The 15,153-nt window shown below is 63.2% G+C and overlaps 2 protein-coding genes across 14 annotated transcripts in view; one reads left to right on the plus strand and one right to left on the minus strand.

The window, feature by feature from the left end:
- Positions 1-1,823: 1,823 nt before the first annotated feature.
- On the plus strand, positions 1,824-13,793 carry Egfl7 (EGF like domain multiple 7). Of its 9 annotated transcripts, none has more exons than XM_078048760.1 (10): positions 1,824-2,032; positions 6,521-6,610; positions 9,979-10,100; positions 10,273-10,389; positions 11,342-11,445; positions 11,630-11,742; positions 11,814-11,978; positions 12,519-12,583; positions 13,147-13,309; positions 13,422-13,793. In XM_078048760.1, the coding sequence occupies exons 1-10, from the start codon at positions 1,927-1,929 to the stop codon at positions 13,442-13,444; spliced, it is 1,068 nt and encodes a 355-aa protein (XP_077904886.1). In that variant the 5' UTR covers positions 1,824-1,926; the 3' UTR covers positions 13,445-13,793. The 9 variants fall into 9 exon arrangements, with proteins under 9 accessions (XP_077904886.1, XP_077904887.1, XP_077904890.1 ...); XM_013363593.4 differs by lacking the exon at positions 1,824-2,032 and adding an exon at positions 4,779-4,975; XM_078048761.1 differs by lacking the exon at positions 6,521-6,610 and having other exon boundaries at positions 1,828-2,032.
- Positions 13,794-14,236: 443 nt separating this feature from the next.
- The window catches only part of Agpat2 (1-acylglycerol-3-phosphate O-acyltransferase 2), a 31,696-nt gene continuing 30,779 nt past the window's right edge, over positions 14,237-15,153 (minus strand). For all 5 annotated transcript variants that reach the window (XM_078048768.1, XM_078048767.1, XM_040286639.2 and 2 more), the window contains one exon: positions 14,237-14,979. In XM_078048768.1, the coding sequence (XP_077904894.1) occupies positions 14,804-14,979 (176 nt within the window). In that variant the 3' untranslated portion in view covers positions 14,237-14,803. The remainder of the gene's footprint in view (positions 14,980-15,153) is intronic.

Genomic DNA, 15,153 nt, shown 5'->3' on the forward strand with positions numbered 1-15,153 from the left:
CAGTCCTGGAGGGTGCGCTGGGCCCAGCAACTCCCTTCCTGCTCCCACAGCAAGCTCCGTGAGGTGGAGCTGGCCTCATGGTTGCAGAGCCCAGCGCTGGGACGAGCTGAGGCAGGGCTGAGGACCCCGAGGGATGACCCCAGGCCCTAGCAGCAGCACCAACCAGGTGGGGGCTTGGCTCTGGCCAAGCTCACCCACTCAGCAAGGCTCGCATGGGGCCCCTGGGGCCCACTGTGTGTGTTTTCAGGTGGGATCTAGTGCCCACCTGGGGACCCAGGCTTATGGCTGGTATGTGGCACCGTCCTGCTCCTCCCATCCGACTCTCTTGCGCTTTGGTGTGCACATGTCTCGGCAGACACTCGCCTGCTGGTGAGCAGGGGACTCTGGCCCCTGAGCTCTCACCCCCAGATGTCTCGCTTGAGATGAGCCTTTTCACAGGGGAGAGTTCTGTGGTCACCTCAGGACATTGCGAACAACCAGGCCACAACTGATACACAGCACAGCTGAAAGAAAGATGGACAGCAGCAAGTGCCCCGAGCTGTGGGGCGTGGTGGGTCTGTACTGTGGAGGCCATGGCCCGGAGATGTCAGGCGCTGGTTGCTGGCTTCTGCCGCTTCTGGGGCCAGCGGCTCCCCAGGAACAGCCCATGTGCATGCCCCAAGAGGACGTTCTTTGTGCACTTGGAAGGAGCCCCCAGGCACCAGCAGCCTGTTCCCCCAGCAGGCCAAGGTGACAAGCAGTAGCCACATGACAAAAGCAGCCCAGGAGCATCTCGAGGCCCCTACAGGGCATGGTCTCCTCAGGAGAGCCGTCCCTGGATACAGCACGAGGGCTCTGCGATGGGCAGGCTCCTACGCTACCATCTTGCTGCCATGGGGTTGGCCCAGCCCCCTCCAGGAGACACAGCCAGCCAGGTGTGGGGCGGTGCTTCCCCGTGCCCTGGTCCCCACTGCTCAGTCCCAGGTGCAGGGTGGGCCCTGCTTCCCCCGTGGGTCCGAGATTGATGCCCATGGAGAAGGGCTCCACCTCAGGCCCCCTGTCTGGAGCTCTAGCAGAACTGAGCGTGGCAGGCAGGGGCCAAGGCCAAGGCGGGTAGAAGTGCCATCCAAACAGGAAATGTGGCGGCTCCCCGGGTGGGGATGGTGGCAGGGGGACCCTTTCTGACACTTGGAGGCTGAGCCCACAGGGACATGCTGAGAGCCCAAGAGGAGGCAACACCACCTGGGCCTCTGGCTGAGCTCCGAGTGGGAGGACTGCAGAAAGCCGGGCGTGCGGGGGGAGGCGCCAGGAGGGAGACGGGAGCAGCAAGGGGAAGGGGCCAACTGTCCCCCAGAGTCTGCCCATGTCCAAGCTCCATCCCCCTGCCGCCTTGGGCTAGCAGCTCTGCCCTAGGCCTCTAGGCCTTGTCAACCAAAGGGGTGTCCCAGGAGGCACTGCACACACAGGCTTCTCAGACAGGTGGAGGGAGAGCTGTGGGCCCCACCTCAGGACACTGCCAGAACAGCAGGCCGCAACTTCACTCCCTCTCGGACTGGCCCAGCCTAGGAGTGGTCTGCTCATCAGGCCCTCAGTGACCCCTGCCCAGCCACCTCCCTTCCAGCCCTCACTGGGGACCAGTCCCTGGGCCAGACGCAGCCTCTGATGGGAAGGCGCAGCCACGTCTGGCATGAGGCTGGACCTGCGGCTGACAGAGCCATCCTGTCCCTGAGGCCAGCTGCCGCTCCACAGGATAAACAGGAAGCCCACCTCTCCACGGCCCTGGGCTCTGGTCCCTCTTCCTGCAGCCCGGCTCACAGTCTGCACCCACCGCCCCGGGTCTCACACCATCTGAGATGCCCACGCTGGCTTCTGCCAGGGGCTTGATCCGCCCTCTCCTGGGGCTGCGGAGGCCAGGAGCTCAGCGGTGAGGGACCCCAGGAGGGGTCCATGAGGCTCAGGAGCTCTGGCTGGCCTTGCCACTCCTCCCCTCTGGCCTGCACACTGTGGGAACGAGGCTGCGTCCCCTCCACCAGCAACCTCAGCACACTAACAGGTAGGCTGGAGGCAGCTGTGACAATCCAGTCCAACGCAGCCACAGATGGGGATCTGAGGCCCAGTGTGGGAACCAAAGCACCAGCGTCCCCACCACAGCCTGCCCCTGCCTGGACACCACCCTGAGGGGGTGAGGCCCCAGCTCAGGGCTCTCGGGCCTGGATGGGAGCAGGCCCACCAGGGCCCCACCTGCGGGGCTGCGAGGGGAGGCGGGGCTGGGGTGGAGCTCTCTGTCTGCAGTGGGGGCAGCACAGGCCTGGGTAGGGGCCCACACCGACTCCTTCGAAGCATTCAGTGATCCCAAACAGGCGCCATCAGAGGGCAGAGGAGAGGGGTCTGGCGGAAGTGGGCATCTAGTGGGCACCTGCAGGGAAGGAGTAGTGGGACAAGCCAGTGGATCCTGAGACCTCTCCCTGACACACCTCATGTCAGAGCAGAGAGCCTGGACCCCCCCCCCTTGAGGTCCCCTGAGGGATGGGGGAGGCTCAAGGAGCACCCCCCAGGGGTTCAGTTAGGGTACAGGCAAGCCTGGCATTTGGGGCCCTGTGCCAAGGCCCCTTCCCTAGTCTTGACTGGGAGGGGCTAGAAGGCGGCAGAACTTGTCAGGAGAGGACCAGAGACAGGAGGGTACAGATTGGGCAAGGCCTTGCTGGCACCTAGGAGCCCAGCACGAGGCATCCAGACCATAGGGACCCAGGATTAAACCCTCCTGCCTGCAAGCCCACCGTTCAGCCACCAACAGGGTTCCCTTGTGCTGAGTGCCAGGGCGAGGGGTGGCCTACCAGCCCTCCAGTGCTGCCAAGTACTTCCAGCCCCGGCCATCCTGGGCAAGGTCTGATGCCTGGACTGTCCAGATTGGGGGCCAGGAGGAACTGGGGTTCCTGAGAAAGGGAGGAACAGCCTAAGCAGAGCCCAGAGCAAGTCCTGCTGTCCCTCACGGCTCACCTGGGCCAGATCTCCACCCTCTCTGGGCCTCAGTTTCCCCTTCTGTATACAAAAGGCCCAGATCTGGCCAGCCTGGACCAAGGCTAGTTCTGCCCCTGGGGCCAGAGCAAATCCCTGGGTGTGGGGCTGAGGCAGAGACAGGCAGTTCCTAGAGCCAGGGACAGAGGGGCCCCTCCAGGCTGGGCCCTGGGTCTCTCTCACGGGCCCTGTACACCGGCAGGACACCCTGGCTCTGGTGTGCAAGATGAACTCTTGGGCGGGGGCTGGGGACTAAAGTGTTACAATGGGAATGAAGACCAGACTGCAGGGAGGCAAGCGTGGAGGGGCATGGGGAGGGGGGCTCTGCCTGTCCACTCCTGAAAGAGGCCCCCAAACCCCTCCCACTTAGACCAACACCACCCACATGCCAGGAGCCCCCTTCCGCCATCAAGACCTGGTGGCAAGCACCCCTCTTACTCCCATGGAACAGATGAGGAAACGAGTCTGGGGGATGGACACCATCTGTGGCAGGGTGGGCTCACCTGGGCCACCAGACAGAAGCCCCTGCTCCCTGACAGCCTGGTGCCTGCAGCAACCCATTCCCCTGGCCATGGGGTCTGGGGGCTGACCCTGCTGATGCCCAGTGGCCCCGCAGGGGATTTGCCAAGTTTCTCTCACCTCCCTCTCGGCCTGAAGTATTCACCTGGGCAAGGCAGAGAAAGCTGGAGCAGGAGAGACTCCCAGGGCCTGAGGAACAAGGCGTCCCAGGCCTTAGGCAGGCAGGGGCTGACCCCAAAGCAGGGCTCCTGCCCCAAGGACAGCCAAGGTTGCGAGGCCCTGCTCCTGGGCACACTCGGCCCACTGCAGTCTGGGGTGTGACCTCGGGAACTGTTGGCTCTCTGCACAGTGTGCGTCCCACCTCATCCACTGTTAAGGTCTGTGTGCCCAGCCTGGACTCCCACTGCTGAGCTCGAGACCTGGGGGTAAGACCTCAGGGAATCTGAGGGGCTCCCACTTTGGCCACCCCAAAGCTCCTGCATCCTTCCCTAGCCTGCCGGAGGCCAAGGAAGGGAGGACAAGGGACTGAGAGCATATTTGGCCCTCCAGGTCCTGAGCACCCTCTTCCCTGAGCACCCCGGCGAAGTGGGTCAGGGCTTTGGGCCTCCATGCCCATCTCTAGGGCAGGGCTTACTGCCTGTGGGCAGCTCTTTCTGAAGAGAAAGAGCTCAGAATCCTGGAGAAAGCTGGAGTCTCCCTGTTCACGTCTGACCCTCCCATCACCCCTCCCACAGCCAACCCTGGGTGGGCCTCAGGACCCACAGGATAGGCTGTTCTCAGACCGTCCAGCCTGTCCTGCCACCCCCAGATCCTTCCAGAGGGGTCCTGCCATGCACCACCTGACCCACTGGCCAAGTCTCCAGCATGGCTGGCCGCTTCCTTGGGCTGGACCCCTCCAAGTTCCCACACTGTGTCATCTGGGGGTGGCTCAAAGATGCAGAAGGTCCCTCTGCCACATGGATGGGCCTGTGGGAAGGCCTTGGCTCCACATCATCTGTCCCACAGTCCTGAGGGCCACCAGCCAGGCTGCAGCTGAGCCAGAGCCCACTCTCTGGCTGCTTCAGGGATAAACCAAGAAGTCCCAGGAGACAGCTCCCCCTCCCTGGCAGCCCGCTGGCCCCTCTCAGCAGCCCCCGCTGCCCCCAGCCTCCTGTTTGTTCGCTGACAGATCCCCGTTATCAGAGGAGAACACACACAGGAAGTCCGGTCGGGAAGGGCCCATCCCAATCCCGATTTACACGGGACCCAGCATAAAAAGCCGCCCTTCCTTGCCCGGGAGGAGCCTCCATGCCCCAGTCGGCCACTCCGCAGGCCCAGATGGAGGCTGCAGCGGACAGGACAGGCGACCGCCCTCAGGAGGTGCCTTGGGGTGTCTGGGCCCAACACCCCCACAAGGGGCAGGGACCATGCCTGGCCCGAGTAGGCAGCAGTGGTGGCTGTGGCCAAGCCTGGGCGGCATCAGGTATGGCAGGGTGACTCTGCAGGGGCAGGGAGCGGGCAGAGAGGGCCCTGAGTACCCCCGTGTGGGATGAGGTGGCTGCAGCCCCCGTTGGCTGGGCTTGAGCCGGCCACCTCTGGATGCTGTCCCAGCTGCAATCCCACTTGCCTTTCTGGCTGGTGCTATCCCCGCTGAGGCTCTGGGCCAAGCCCCCACTAGTGGGTGTCCCAGTCTGGACTCCCACCCCTCATCCCTGGCTGCGCAGTGGCTGTGTGCCTCTATAGGGAGACTGAAGACGGCCTGGCTCACAGCCTCACCTCTGCCACCCCCCACCGCTTCGCCAGAGGAACCCCTGGGCTTGGCAGCAAATCTCAGCGGGGTTTGGTTCCCCTCACTATTCCTCTGCTGCAACCCAGTGTGCTGAGGGCTGGGGTCTTCTCAGATTGTCCCTAGTGGACAACACTCCCAGGGAAATCAGGGAAATATGTTGGTCTGGAGATCAGCCCCAAGGGAGGGACCCTGAAGCCCATCTGTAGCACAAATGAGCTATGTGTCCTGGGGGCACAGCATGTGGGGCAGGGAGCAGCACCCCTCTCCTGCTGGGCTGGCTTTGGGGGCTCAATCTCAGGGACAACTTGGAGGGGTGCAATGTGGACACAAGGTGACCCTTTTGGCCCACCCTGTCCACCAAGGAAGCCTCCCGTTCTCCTCCCCAGCCCCTAAGTTAGGTAGTAAAGGTCTCAAATCCCCCAAAGCAGCACCAGGTCTTTTGGCCCCCACCCCCGTCTTTGGTGTCAAAAGGCCTGTCAAAGAAGGCCCACTGTTCAGGTGAAGAACAGCTGAGGCCTCAGCCCAGGTTAGGGCAGGAGGACCAGTGCAAGAACCTCTGAGCTTCCTTTTTTGCTGCATCTTCTCTGTCTGATGGGCAGGAGGGGTGGACTGATGGCCAAGGGTTGAGCGGCCGCCATAGCTTCAGAGGATGGGGCAGGGGCCTCTCCTTCCCAGGGCCTCCAAGCCCTGCTCCCTCCTCAGGACTGAGCAAGAGCTTCCCTCTTAGATTTAGGGGGTCAGGAAATCCAGGAGCCCCCATTCCCAACAATAGACATCCCCTTAGACCCACCTTCAGAAGTTCCCAGGATCCGTGGGTCCAGGGCAGAGGCTGCTGAATGGAGAAGGGCGAGGCCTCGCTCAGGGGCTCTCCTTCAGCACACGTGCAGCTCAGAGCTGTGGGCCTTCCCCATCCATCTGCAGGCCCCTCACACCACACCCAAGCTTTTTTCTTTGCACCTGGTCCTTAGAGCCAGACTTTGAGCAACAACCCCATTTTACAGATGGGAGCCTAAACCCACCACTGTGGCTGCTCCCTGGGCAGCTCCAAGAGTCCAGTTTGTCTGGGGACCTAGGGTGGAGGTGGGTGCAGGATGGAGTTCTATAGGTCTAGTGCAGGTTGCAGGCTGCAGTGCCATGACCACATCAGAGCCTGGACTCAGAGCCCCTTCCCAGCCCCTGGGCCTCAGGGAACCAAGGATCTGCCAAGGCACTAATCCACATGCCATCTGTGACCTGCAGCCCCTGGCACCAGCGAGTTGTGGTGGCCCCCCTCACATAGAAGAGCAGCAGTCTCCAGTGTGCAGGGGATGACGAGCTCCCCCACACCCGGTGAGTTCTCAGCAGGCCTCCAGGTGGCAGCCACAGGGCCTGGCCTTGCCAGGAGCACACTTCACCTGTGTGTGCAACCATTACCCGATCAGGGCCAGACTCAGGGTCAAGGAACTGCCAAGGTGGGTGGGCCAGGGCCTCACACTCTTGAGATAATCAGGCATGGAAGTGTGATTATACCAGAGGCACTGTGACACTTTAGCCCTGAACACAAATGTGGAAATTGAAGTGGGGAGAAGAGAGATGATCAGCCTAAGAGCCTCTGGAGGTGACCATGGGGATGAGGGGTCTTCAACCATAGGGAGGAGCTCTCAGTGGTCTTAACTGCCCCAAATAAGACAGCTTGAGGTCACACCCAGGACCCATCTGGGCACTGTTCTGACTCTGGGCGGGTACTGGGTCTCTGGGAAGAGGGTCCTGATGCCTATCCCATAGTGGCTGCAGGTGGAGGTCAAATTGGCTTCTCCTTTCTAGCAGGCTGGTGGGTTGGCGGCTCCGATTACCATCCTGGGGCCAACCCTTGGGCTAGAGTTAGCATAGATTCAGTATGGGTGCCCCTTGTCGCATCTGGTTTCCAGCGCTAGCGGAGTTTGGTGACCCCAGTCGCCAAGCGTTCTACCCGCTGCCAGGCTAGGGGCTCCGAAAGGACCAGGACTTGCGATGGGGACTCAGGGGTGTGGGGCAGCGCTCAGAGGCCAACTTGAGCCAAGACCCTGGGTTCTCGCTGGCCCATTGAGCGTCTCCGGGAGCTCTCGGACAGGTGGCCTCAGTTTCCCCGACCCGCGCAATGGGACCGGGGCGGCACCGTGAGCCCACCAGGCGGGGGCCGGGCTCCGCCGTGGCCGCCAGGTGGGGCGGGGCCGGGGGCGGGGCGGGGCGGGGCTCGGGGCCCCCTCGGCGCGGCTGCGGCGGCGGCGGCGGCGGCGCGTGCGCGCCCCGGATCGCGCGGTGAGTGCGGAGGGAGCTGGGGCCCGGGACGTAGGGCCCCGGGGGCGGGGGGTCTGCGGGCCGCTCAGGCGGGACCGGGGAGGCCGGGGCCACCGGGAGCGGAGCTGGGGGCGGTCACCCGGGCGACGCCGAGCGATTGCAGGGACCCAAGAGGTGAGCGCGTGGGGGCCGCGGCTGGGCCGCGCGGGGCTCGCGGACCCCACGCCCAGCCCCGGTCCTGCGGCCGCCCGGGGAGTGGGCCCAGCGGCCTTGAGAAATGGCGCCCCCTGCTGGCGACCTGGCGCCGCAGCCCCTCACCCTCACCCCGGCCTGCGCCCCCCAAGCTGCCTCGAGGCCCCCACACCGCAACCCATCCCGGCTGGGCCGTCCAGGGGATGTCACGCTCCATCCCCGCTGCCACCGCACAGAGCCGAGGAGGCGGCGGCAGGAGACGGGCAGTGGAGAGCGCGCCCCCGCTAAGCGCGTCGGGTCCTCCTGCCTCCCGCGCCCCTCCACCCTCTCCCTGGGCGATAACATCCAGACACCGCTTAGGCGCGAGGGGATGGGGCCCTTACCCTACGTTGGCCAGGGCTCTCCCACTAAGCACCCAGCCTCCCCCAACCCTGTGTGGGCTGCGGGCCGCCAGGCGGGGAGGGGAGGTGGTGGGCAGGGCCCTTGGTTACAGTCGGAGGGGACATGATTGCTTATCAACCTGGAGGCGACGCCACCACCCGCCCGCTGCGCCCCCGGCCCCAGTGGCTGAACGGCAAAGGGAAATGAGACTCTGCCAGCCTTCGCCTGCACCGGCTTTCTCTGGCCTTGGGGAAAGCATGACTTTCAAAAATCGAGTTTCTTTAAGCACGGTTCCCTTTCTAGACAGCCTCAAGTACCTGTGTGCTGTGAATGAATGTTTGGGGCAGAAAGGAGCTGCCCCCAGGCCAAGCTCCACATCCCCCTGCCCAGCACAGGCTAATGAGGCTGCTGGCCCACCTTTTCCTTCCTGTCCCAACTCCCAAGGACCACCTGATTCTTGCCTGGACCAATAGGCCCACCTCCAACCGTTTCCTCCCCCAGGGACCACCTCTAGGGTTAATCTTCCCTAGCCAGGTCTGATTGGCAGGATACACCCCTGTCCAAGGAACTGTCCCTGCCCACTCACAGACCCTGCCCTCCCTTCTCTCTACTTCAGCAGAAGCAGGATGTGGGAAGCTCCCCTGCCAGCTGCCTTCCCACCCAGAACCCCATGATACAGGGACCCAGCTTGGAGTTGACCCCAGCTGAGTGACCCAGGAAGCCAGCACAGGCTTCCTTTCCTCTCTGGGTGGGGGTTGGCCGGCAGCCAGGGCTCAATAACCACCTAGGGCTGTCAGAGCAAGAAGGGCCTCAGAGACCCTCATGGTGTCTGAGGAAGCTGAGTCCTGACATTACCCCAGGCTGCACCCTGCCTGTCTGCTGGCCCTTTCCTGCCCAGTGGAGTGGGGAGGGGGCCCTGCAGGGCTAGGGCAGCCCACGGGAGGAGCTGAGCCCTTGAGAAAGCACCATGTCCAGCCTTGGATGTAACTCACCACCCCGCTGGGCTACCATAGGACAGGAGGCAGATGCCCTTCCCCATGCAGACTCTCCACCCCCAGCATCACTGACTATTAATTCTGGCTGGAGCTTCTTACATTCCCAGGTGGCCTCCCCCTGCCTCCCTGGCCCCTACCCAGAGCCAGGAGAGGGCTGGAGATGGGCTCCGCTGGCATCTGCATTGTGGGTGCCCCTTACTCCCCTAGTTGTGGGCCCCGAGGAACACTGCTCTGGGAACACTAGAGACTGCACATGTGCTTCAGACTGGCAGGGATGCTCCTCATAGCTGTGGTCTTCCTCCCCTGGCCTCAGGATGTGCACCCTATGATGCCTCCTGGCTATGGCACACCTGCTGGTGGAGGCCGGACACCTGCACCTGATTCAGACCCCACAGTGCTCCCTACTGGCTTTCTATTGGCAGACAAGGACCCAAAGTCCAGAAGGGCTGTGATGGGGTGGCCAGTCCCAGGCTAGGCTGAATTCCAGCTCTGCCCACTAATGCCCTGTTAGCAGACTGGGAGCGGAGGTCAAGCTGGCCCCTGCTTCCTGTGACCACAAGGGCCCTAAAACCAGCCAGGGGAGGGAAAGATGACTGGTCCAGCTGGAGCTTTGGGTGCCCTCAGGTTCCGCTCCCTAGCCCAAAAGGCCCAGATACCTCCTTCCCCAAGAACCCTGGACAGCGGCCTGGCTCTGGCTGGCCACCTGGAGCAGGGGGAGCTGACATTGACCCTGGGGGCTGTCCCCCTGGTGGGAGGCCCCAGCAAGTGGCTGAGCTAGGCAGGCCTCACAAAGCCGAAGGTGCGGACTCCACCAGAGGCTTGGGATAGAGAAGAGTCTGCAGGAGGGCTAATGGGGTCCTGCTTTGTGCCCAGGCCACCCAGAGGACAAGGCCATCCCTCCTGGACACACAGGCCATGTGGGGCTCCCAGGAGCTGCCTCTAGTGTGGTTTCTGGTGCTGGTTGTGGGTGCCACGGAGCATGTCTACCGGCCCAGGTGAGCCAGGGCTTGGGCCTCGGGGTGCTGGGGTGGGAGCCAAGAGCCCTCAGATCCTCCCCAAGGCAGCCTCCAAATCTCAAGGGGATTCCCTGTGGGCTCTCATGGGCCCGGGGCTGGGTGGCTCCTGGCTGTGGGACCTTCTTCTGACCCTCTGCCTGCCCTGCCACAGCCGCAGGGTATGTGCAGTGGGAGTTGCCAGGGGCCCCATCTCCGAGTCCTTCGTGCAGCGTGTGTACCAACCGCTCCTCACCACTTGCGATGGGCACCGAGCCTGCAGCACCTACCGGTAAGTGTCCTCAGGACCCCAGGACCAAGCCTCCAAGGTACCTATCCACCACCTGGCTCAAGAGGGACCTGACCCGAGATGACAAGCCAAAGCCAAGGCAGTAGGTCTCAGTTGTCTGAGTCCGAGGACATCACTTCCCAGGGAATCCCCTGTTTTTCCAGGGGCTGTCCACCCATCTGTACCCTTAGCTTCCAGGGTGCTCAGCCCGCCTGCCCACCCTTGACACCATTGGCTAAAGCTTTCTGTGACTTGGGGTGGCAACTGTCTCAGTCCCTCTGGCTGTACCCAGGGCTCCAGTGATCATCCTCCTCACGACAGTCCCTGAGGGCGTGGATGGAGGCCCCCAGGCCCCTCTACACCCGTCAGGTTAACACACCAGCCTTGGGGTCCTGCGGCTCAGGACTCAGCTGCAGGCAGGGTCCTTGTTCCTGAGTTTAGGGAGCTTAGCCTGCCCCATCCAGAAATCTTGGGAAAGGGTGGGAAGGAACAGGATAGTTTGTGAGCTCCCCACTAGGGGTAGGAGGCCAGGACTCCAGAACCAGGGGCTCCTGATCCCCAGAGGTAGAAGATGACAACCCCAGGTGCCAGACCCCAGGGAAATGAAGAAGGCCAAGGTTAAGCTGGTTCTGCCAGTGACCAGCTGCAGGACCAGGTAGGCCTGCCCCTCTGTCTAGATGCCCTCATCACAGGCTCGGGATGAAGAGGCAGTCACGGGCCTGGCACTGTCCCTGCTCTGTGCCAGGCACAGCTAGGGCTTCTTCAACACTGGAGCAGCCACCTAGGGAAATCCTATGCAGTGACTCTGAATTGACATCCCTGGGGAGAGGACCTCTGAGGACACCTGGGAGTGACCCTGTTCTGGTGCTCAGAAGCTGGCAGACCAAGTGGGCAGGGTAAAGCCAGGCTGGGCCACCCAGTTATCAGCCCCTCTGAGCAGTCCCCACCCCTACAGCACTATCTACAGGACCGCCTATCGCCGCAGCCCTGCCCGGCCGCAATTCGCCTGCTGCCCTGGCTGGAAGAGGACCAGTGGGCTCCCTGGGGCCTGCGGAGCAGGTGAGGGAGGGCAGCAGGTCCCGGGACACTGCCGTCCCCAGGTACTGCCACCCCGGGGGGCCCTGGAGGGGGTACCTGGCATCAGGATTCCCGCTACCAGGTGACCAGCAGGGCACCCCTTGCTGCAGAGCGCCCCCTTCCCTGGCTGCTGACGCAGGGCCCTGTCACCCTACACTGGTGACAGGCCTCCCCTACCCACAGCAATATGCCAGCCACCGTGTGGGAACGGAGGGAGCTGTGTCCATCCAGGCCACTGCCACTGCCCTGCAGGGTGGCAGGGTGACACCTGCCAGACAGGTAAGGTTGGCTGTGCCTCCATGAGGGGCTGGGGAGGTCCTCTGCGGGCACCGCTGACCCCTGTTTCCTAGATGTGGACGAGTGCAGCACTGGAGGAGCCGGCTGTCCCCAGCGTTGTGTCAACACTGCAGGCAGCTACTGGTGCCAGTGCTGGGAGGGGCACGGCCCGTCTGCAGATGGCACACTCTGCCTGCCCAAGGGAGGGCCCCCCAGGGTGGCCCCAGGTCCCACAACAGGTGAGCTCACCCCTCCACCCTTACTGCTGGGCCTGGCCTGGGGCAGTGGGCAGGTGGGTGGGCATCACCCTAGGTACACTGAGGGCAGTCAGCCCTGGCCTGGGTCAGCATCACACAGAGAGGACTGAGCCCAGGTGGCTGGGCTGCTGGGCAGTTCTGTGGGTGGAAGGAGCAGGAGGCCCTGCCCCCAGGGTTCCCAGAAGGCACTGAGGGGAGGTTTCCCTGAGGCCTCACCTCAGCCAAGAGACGCAAGCACCAGCAACCCGGAGAATCACCGTGCCTCCGCTGGTGACGGGGCATTATTACTTTTGGTACGCGCTGTGACACTTCAAACTCGTACCGTGAGTAATAATGCGCCGTCTGCAGCCCCGCACCAGAAGCACATCGGACCCCGGGTCAGCACAGCAAGCCTGGCCCTGCACCAAGGGGCAGGGTGGGGGCTGGACATGCCAGGCGGTCCTCAGGATCAGAGGCCAGCCTCAGGATTGGGTGGGGTGGGGTGGGGACCATCCTCTTGACCACACCTGGATCTGCCTGCAGGAGTGGACAGCATGGTGAGAGAGGAGGTGCATCAGCTACAGTCCCGGGTGGACATGCTGGAGCAGGTGAGGACTGGGGGGGCCACAGACCCCCCTGGCCTCCCAGGACATGGCTCTCCCTGAGGGATGGTTGTGAGGCTCCATGGGGTAGCCCAAAGGCCCCCATTTCCTTCTTCCAGAAGTTCAGGGGCTCTTTGGGCAGGGGCAGTGGGACATTGGCTGGGACTCCTGGCCAGGAGGAGCTGAGCTTGGATACCCCTCCCCAGGCCATGCTTGGAGTGGGAGCCCAGACCCAGAGCCCACCTCCACTTGCCATAGCAGGTCAAGCTTTTTCTGGCCTTCCCACAAAGCCATGGGCTCAGAGACCCTTCTCGTTCCTCTACCGAAACTTAAAACCTTAGGACCAGGTGCCCAGGCCTTGGCCTGTCTGATGTCCTTCAGACCCACCCAGCTTCTCGGCCCTTCAAGCAGCAGCTCCCTCTAGTGGCGAGAAGAGCCCTGTTGCCAGAGCTGGGGGCCGGCACTGCCCAGCCCTGTCCAGCCTGCCCAGCCCTCACTGGTTCTCCTTAAGTCTTATGCAAGCGCAGGAGGGGCTGGCCCTGGGTCGTCAGCCTCCTGCATCTCCACAGAAGCTGCAGCTGGTGCTCGCCCCCCTGCACAGCCTGGCCTCGCGGGCCGTGGAACAGGGACTCCAGGACCCTGGCCGCCTTCTGGCCCACTCACTGCAGCAGCTGGACCGCATTGACTCACTGAGCGAGCAGATATCCTTCCTGGAGGAGCAGCTGGGGTCTTGTGAGTGCCTCAGCCACCTGCCCTGGAAGCTTGGGAACCATCTTGGGCCAGTGTGGCCACCATGGGGACAGGCAGGTCTGACTATTGACACAGCCCCCTCTTCTGCCTCTAGGCTCGTGCAAGAAGGAGCTGTGAGGAGCCTTCCGCACTGCAGGATGCACTGACCCACCCCAGCTCCCCTACCTCTAGTCCCCTAGCTGGGCCTGATGCCATTCCTGGTGATGGCTGTGGGCAGGCTGGGAAGGGCCCTTTCTTTGTCCCACTGCCTTAGAAGGCTCCCAGGGAGGACTTGGGTGTGGGGTGAGGTCCTCTGCATGATCGCCCTCCCACCATGGCTGGATTTTCCAGGGCTTGGTGGGTCAGAGGCCAGGGAAGGTACGGGGGCTGCATGCCCAGGGCTGGGGACCACTGGGGCTCACTGGGCAGTCTGCCTGGCCAGGGCAGAGGCCTGTCTCATGTCTGCCAGAATAAAATCAAGACTTGAGCTGCTGTCCATGGATGGTTTGGGGTAGGAGGAAGGTGCTGCCCTGCTCAGACCCTCTGCCATGGTGGGGTTCAGGGAAGGCACTCCAGTCCCACCACACCAGGTTCCCGGTGCTGTCAGGGCTGAGGCAGGTGGCCGTGAGCTTCCTGAGGTCATGATTGCCACGTAAGCTCAGCTGGTGCTTCCCCACTGCACAGCTGGCCTCTGTCCCCTGTCTCTAGGCAGTCAGTCACCCTGGCCCCTCGACCCCACACAGCCATGAGGCAGGCACTGTGGGTGACGGTAGCCCACCCTGCTGGGGCTGGAGGCCTTCTCACTGGACCCTGGGAGGGTGGCTAGCCCAGCAGTTTGGGCAGGGGGCAGCACAGGTAACTTGGAAGATTGCCCCTGGACAGAGACCTGGGAAGCCCCTGCACATCCTCTAAATGACCACAGCTCAACAATTACTTCCAAGAGTTCATTTATAAAAAAGAACTGAGTACAACACTGACCCACAGACATCCTTGAAACCGGTGGGAGCTGCAGACCCTGCCCTCCAGCTCCCTGTGGCCCAGGCTGGGTGAAACCAGGCAGTCCCAGCCCCCAAGCCTCTTCTCTCCCTGAAGGCCTGATGCAGGCCATGGCCTGGACCCCTGAGCCTGACTCTGCAGCCTGTGGGCCCTGCAGGTATACCAGGACCTGGGCCAGGGCAGGGGTGGCCTCAGTCTGGATATCCCAGGGGCTCTCAGTTTCCCCGGAAGGCTTGGGGCTAAGCCTGCCTGAGGCCATATACCAGATCCTGGGGGCACAGGCATGAGGCTCCTCCCAGCTCACTCCTGGAAGAGACATCAGGGGCCTTCATCTGAAGCCAGTGACAAAGGGCTTCCTGCTTCCAGGGTCCAAGTGAGAGCCGGGAGCCGGGGAGCCAGACACGTGATATTTGGCAGCCTGGGAGGGGGTGTCCCTCTGTCCATTCCTAGTCTTCTGCCTCCCGCCTGCCCTGCCCCAGGTCCCCCACCCCATGGCCAGGGCTACTGGGCTGGCTGGACAGCAGGTCCCTCAATGGCCCCATTCTCCTGGGGAGTCCTGGACAAGTGGAAGAAGGTGCTCCTCATGGCGTGGTAGCAAGTGTCCATGAGCTTGGGAACGTCAGCCACGGTGAGGCCACTGGTGGGAACGGCATCCAGCACCTGGACCTTGATTGTCCCTGGGGTGGACAGTGGTATCAGCAGCTGGGGGCCACCCTGATGCTGCCCCAGCCTTGCCCCCACCGGCCACCCTGTCCTGAGCCTGAGCCTTGAGACCTGGACCTGGAGGGCTGGGCCACCCAGCTCCTGGCCATTGTGGGCTTGTCCTGAGGAATGCTGACCAATAAAGCTGC

This window comes from Ictidomys tridecemlineatus, chromosome 4 (genome assembly GCF_052094955.1).
Source record: "Ictidomys tridecemlineatus isolate mIctTri1 chromosome 4, mIctTri1.hap1, whole genome shotgun sequence".
Classification (NCBI taxonomy): domain Eukaryota; kingdom Metazoa; phylum Chordata; class Mammalia; order Rodentia; family Sciuridae; genus Ictidomys; species Ictidomys tridecemlineatus.

What these genes read in the sequence shown, in the direction of transcription:
- Egfl7 (XM_013363593.4), top strand. Translation starts at nt 4,801, where the DNA reads ATGCCCCAGTCGGCCACTCCGCAGGCCCAGATGGAGGCTGCAGCGGAC. An exon ending in GGGTGACACCTGCCAGACAG is followed by an intron (nt 11,743 to 11,813) that starts GTAAGGTTGGCT and finishes CCTGTTTCCTAG; the next exon opens with ATGTGGACGAGTGCAGCACT. An exon ending in GGAGGAGCAGCTGGGGTCTT is followed by an intron (nt 13,310 to 13,421) that starts GTGAGTGCCTCA and finishes TTCTGCCTCTAG; the next exon opens with GCTCGTGCAAGAAGGAGCTG.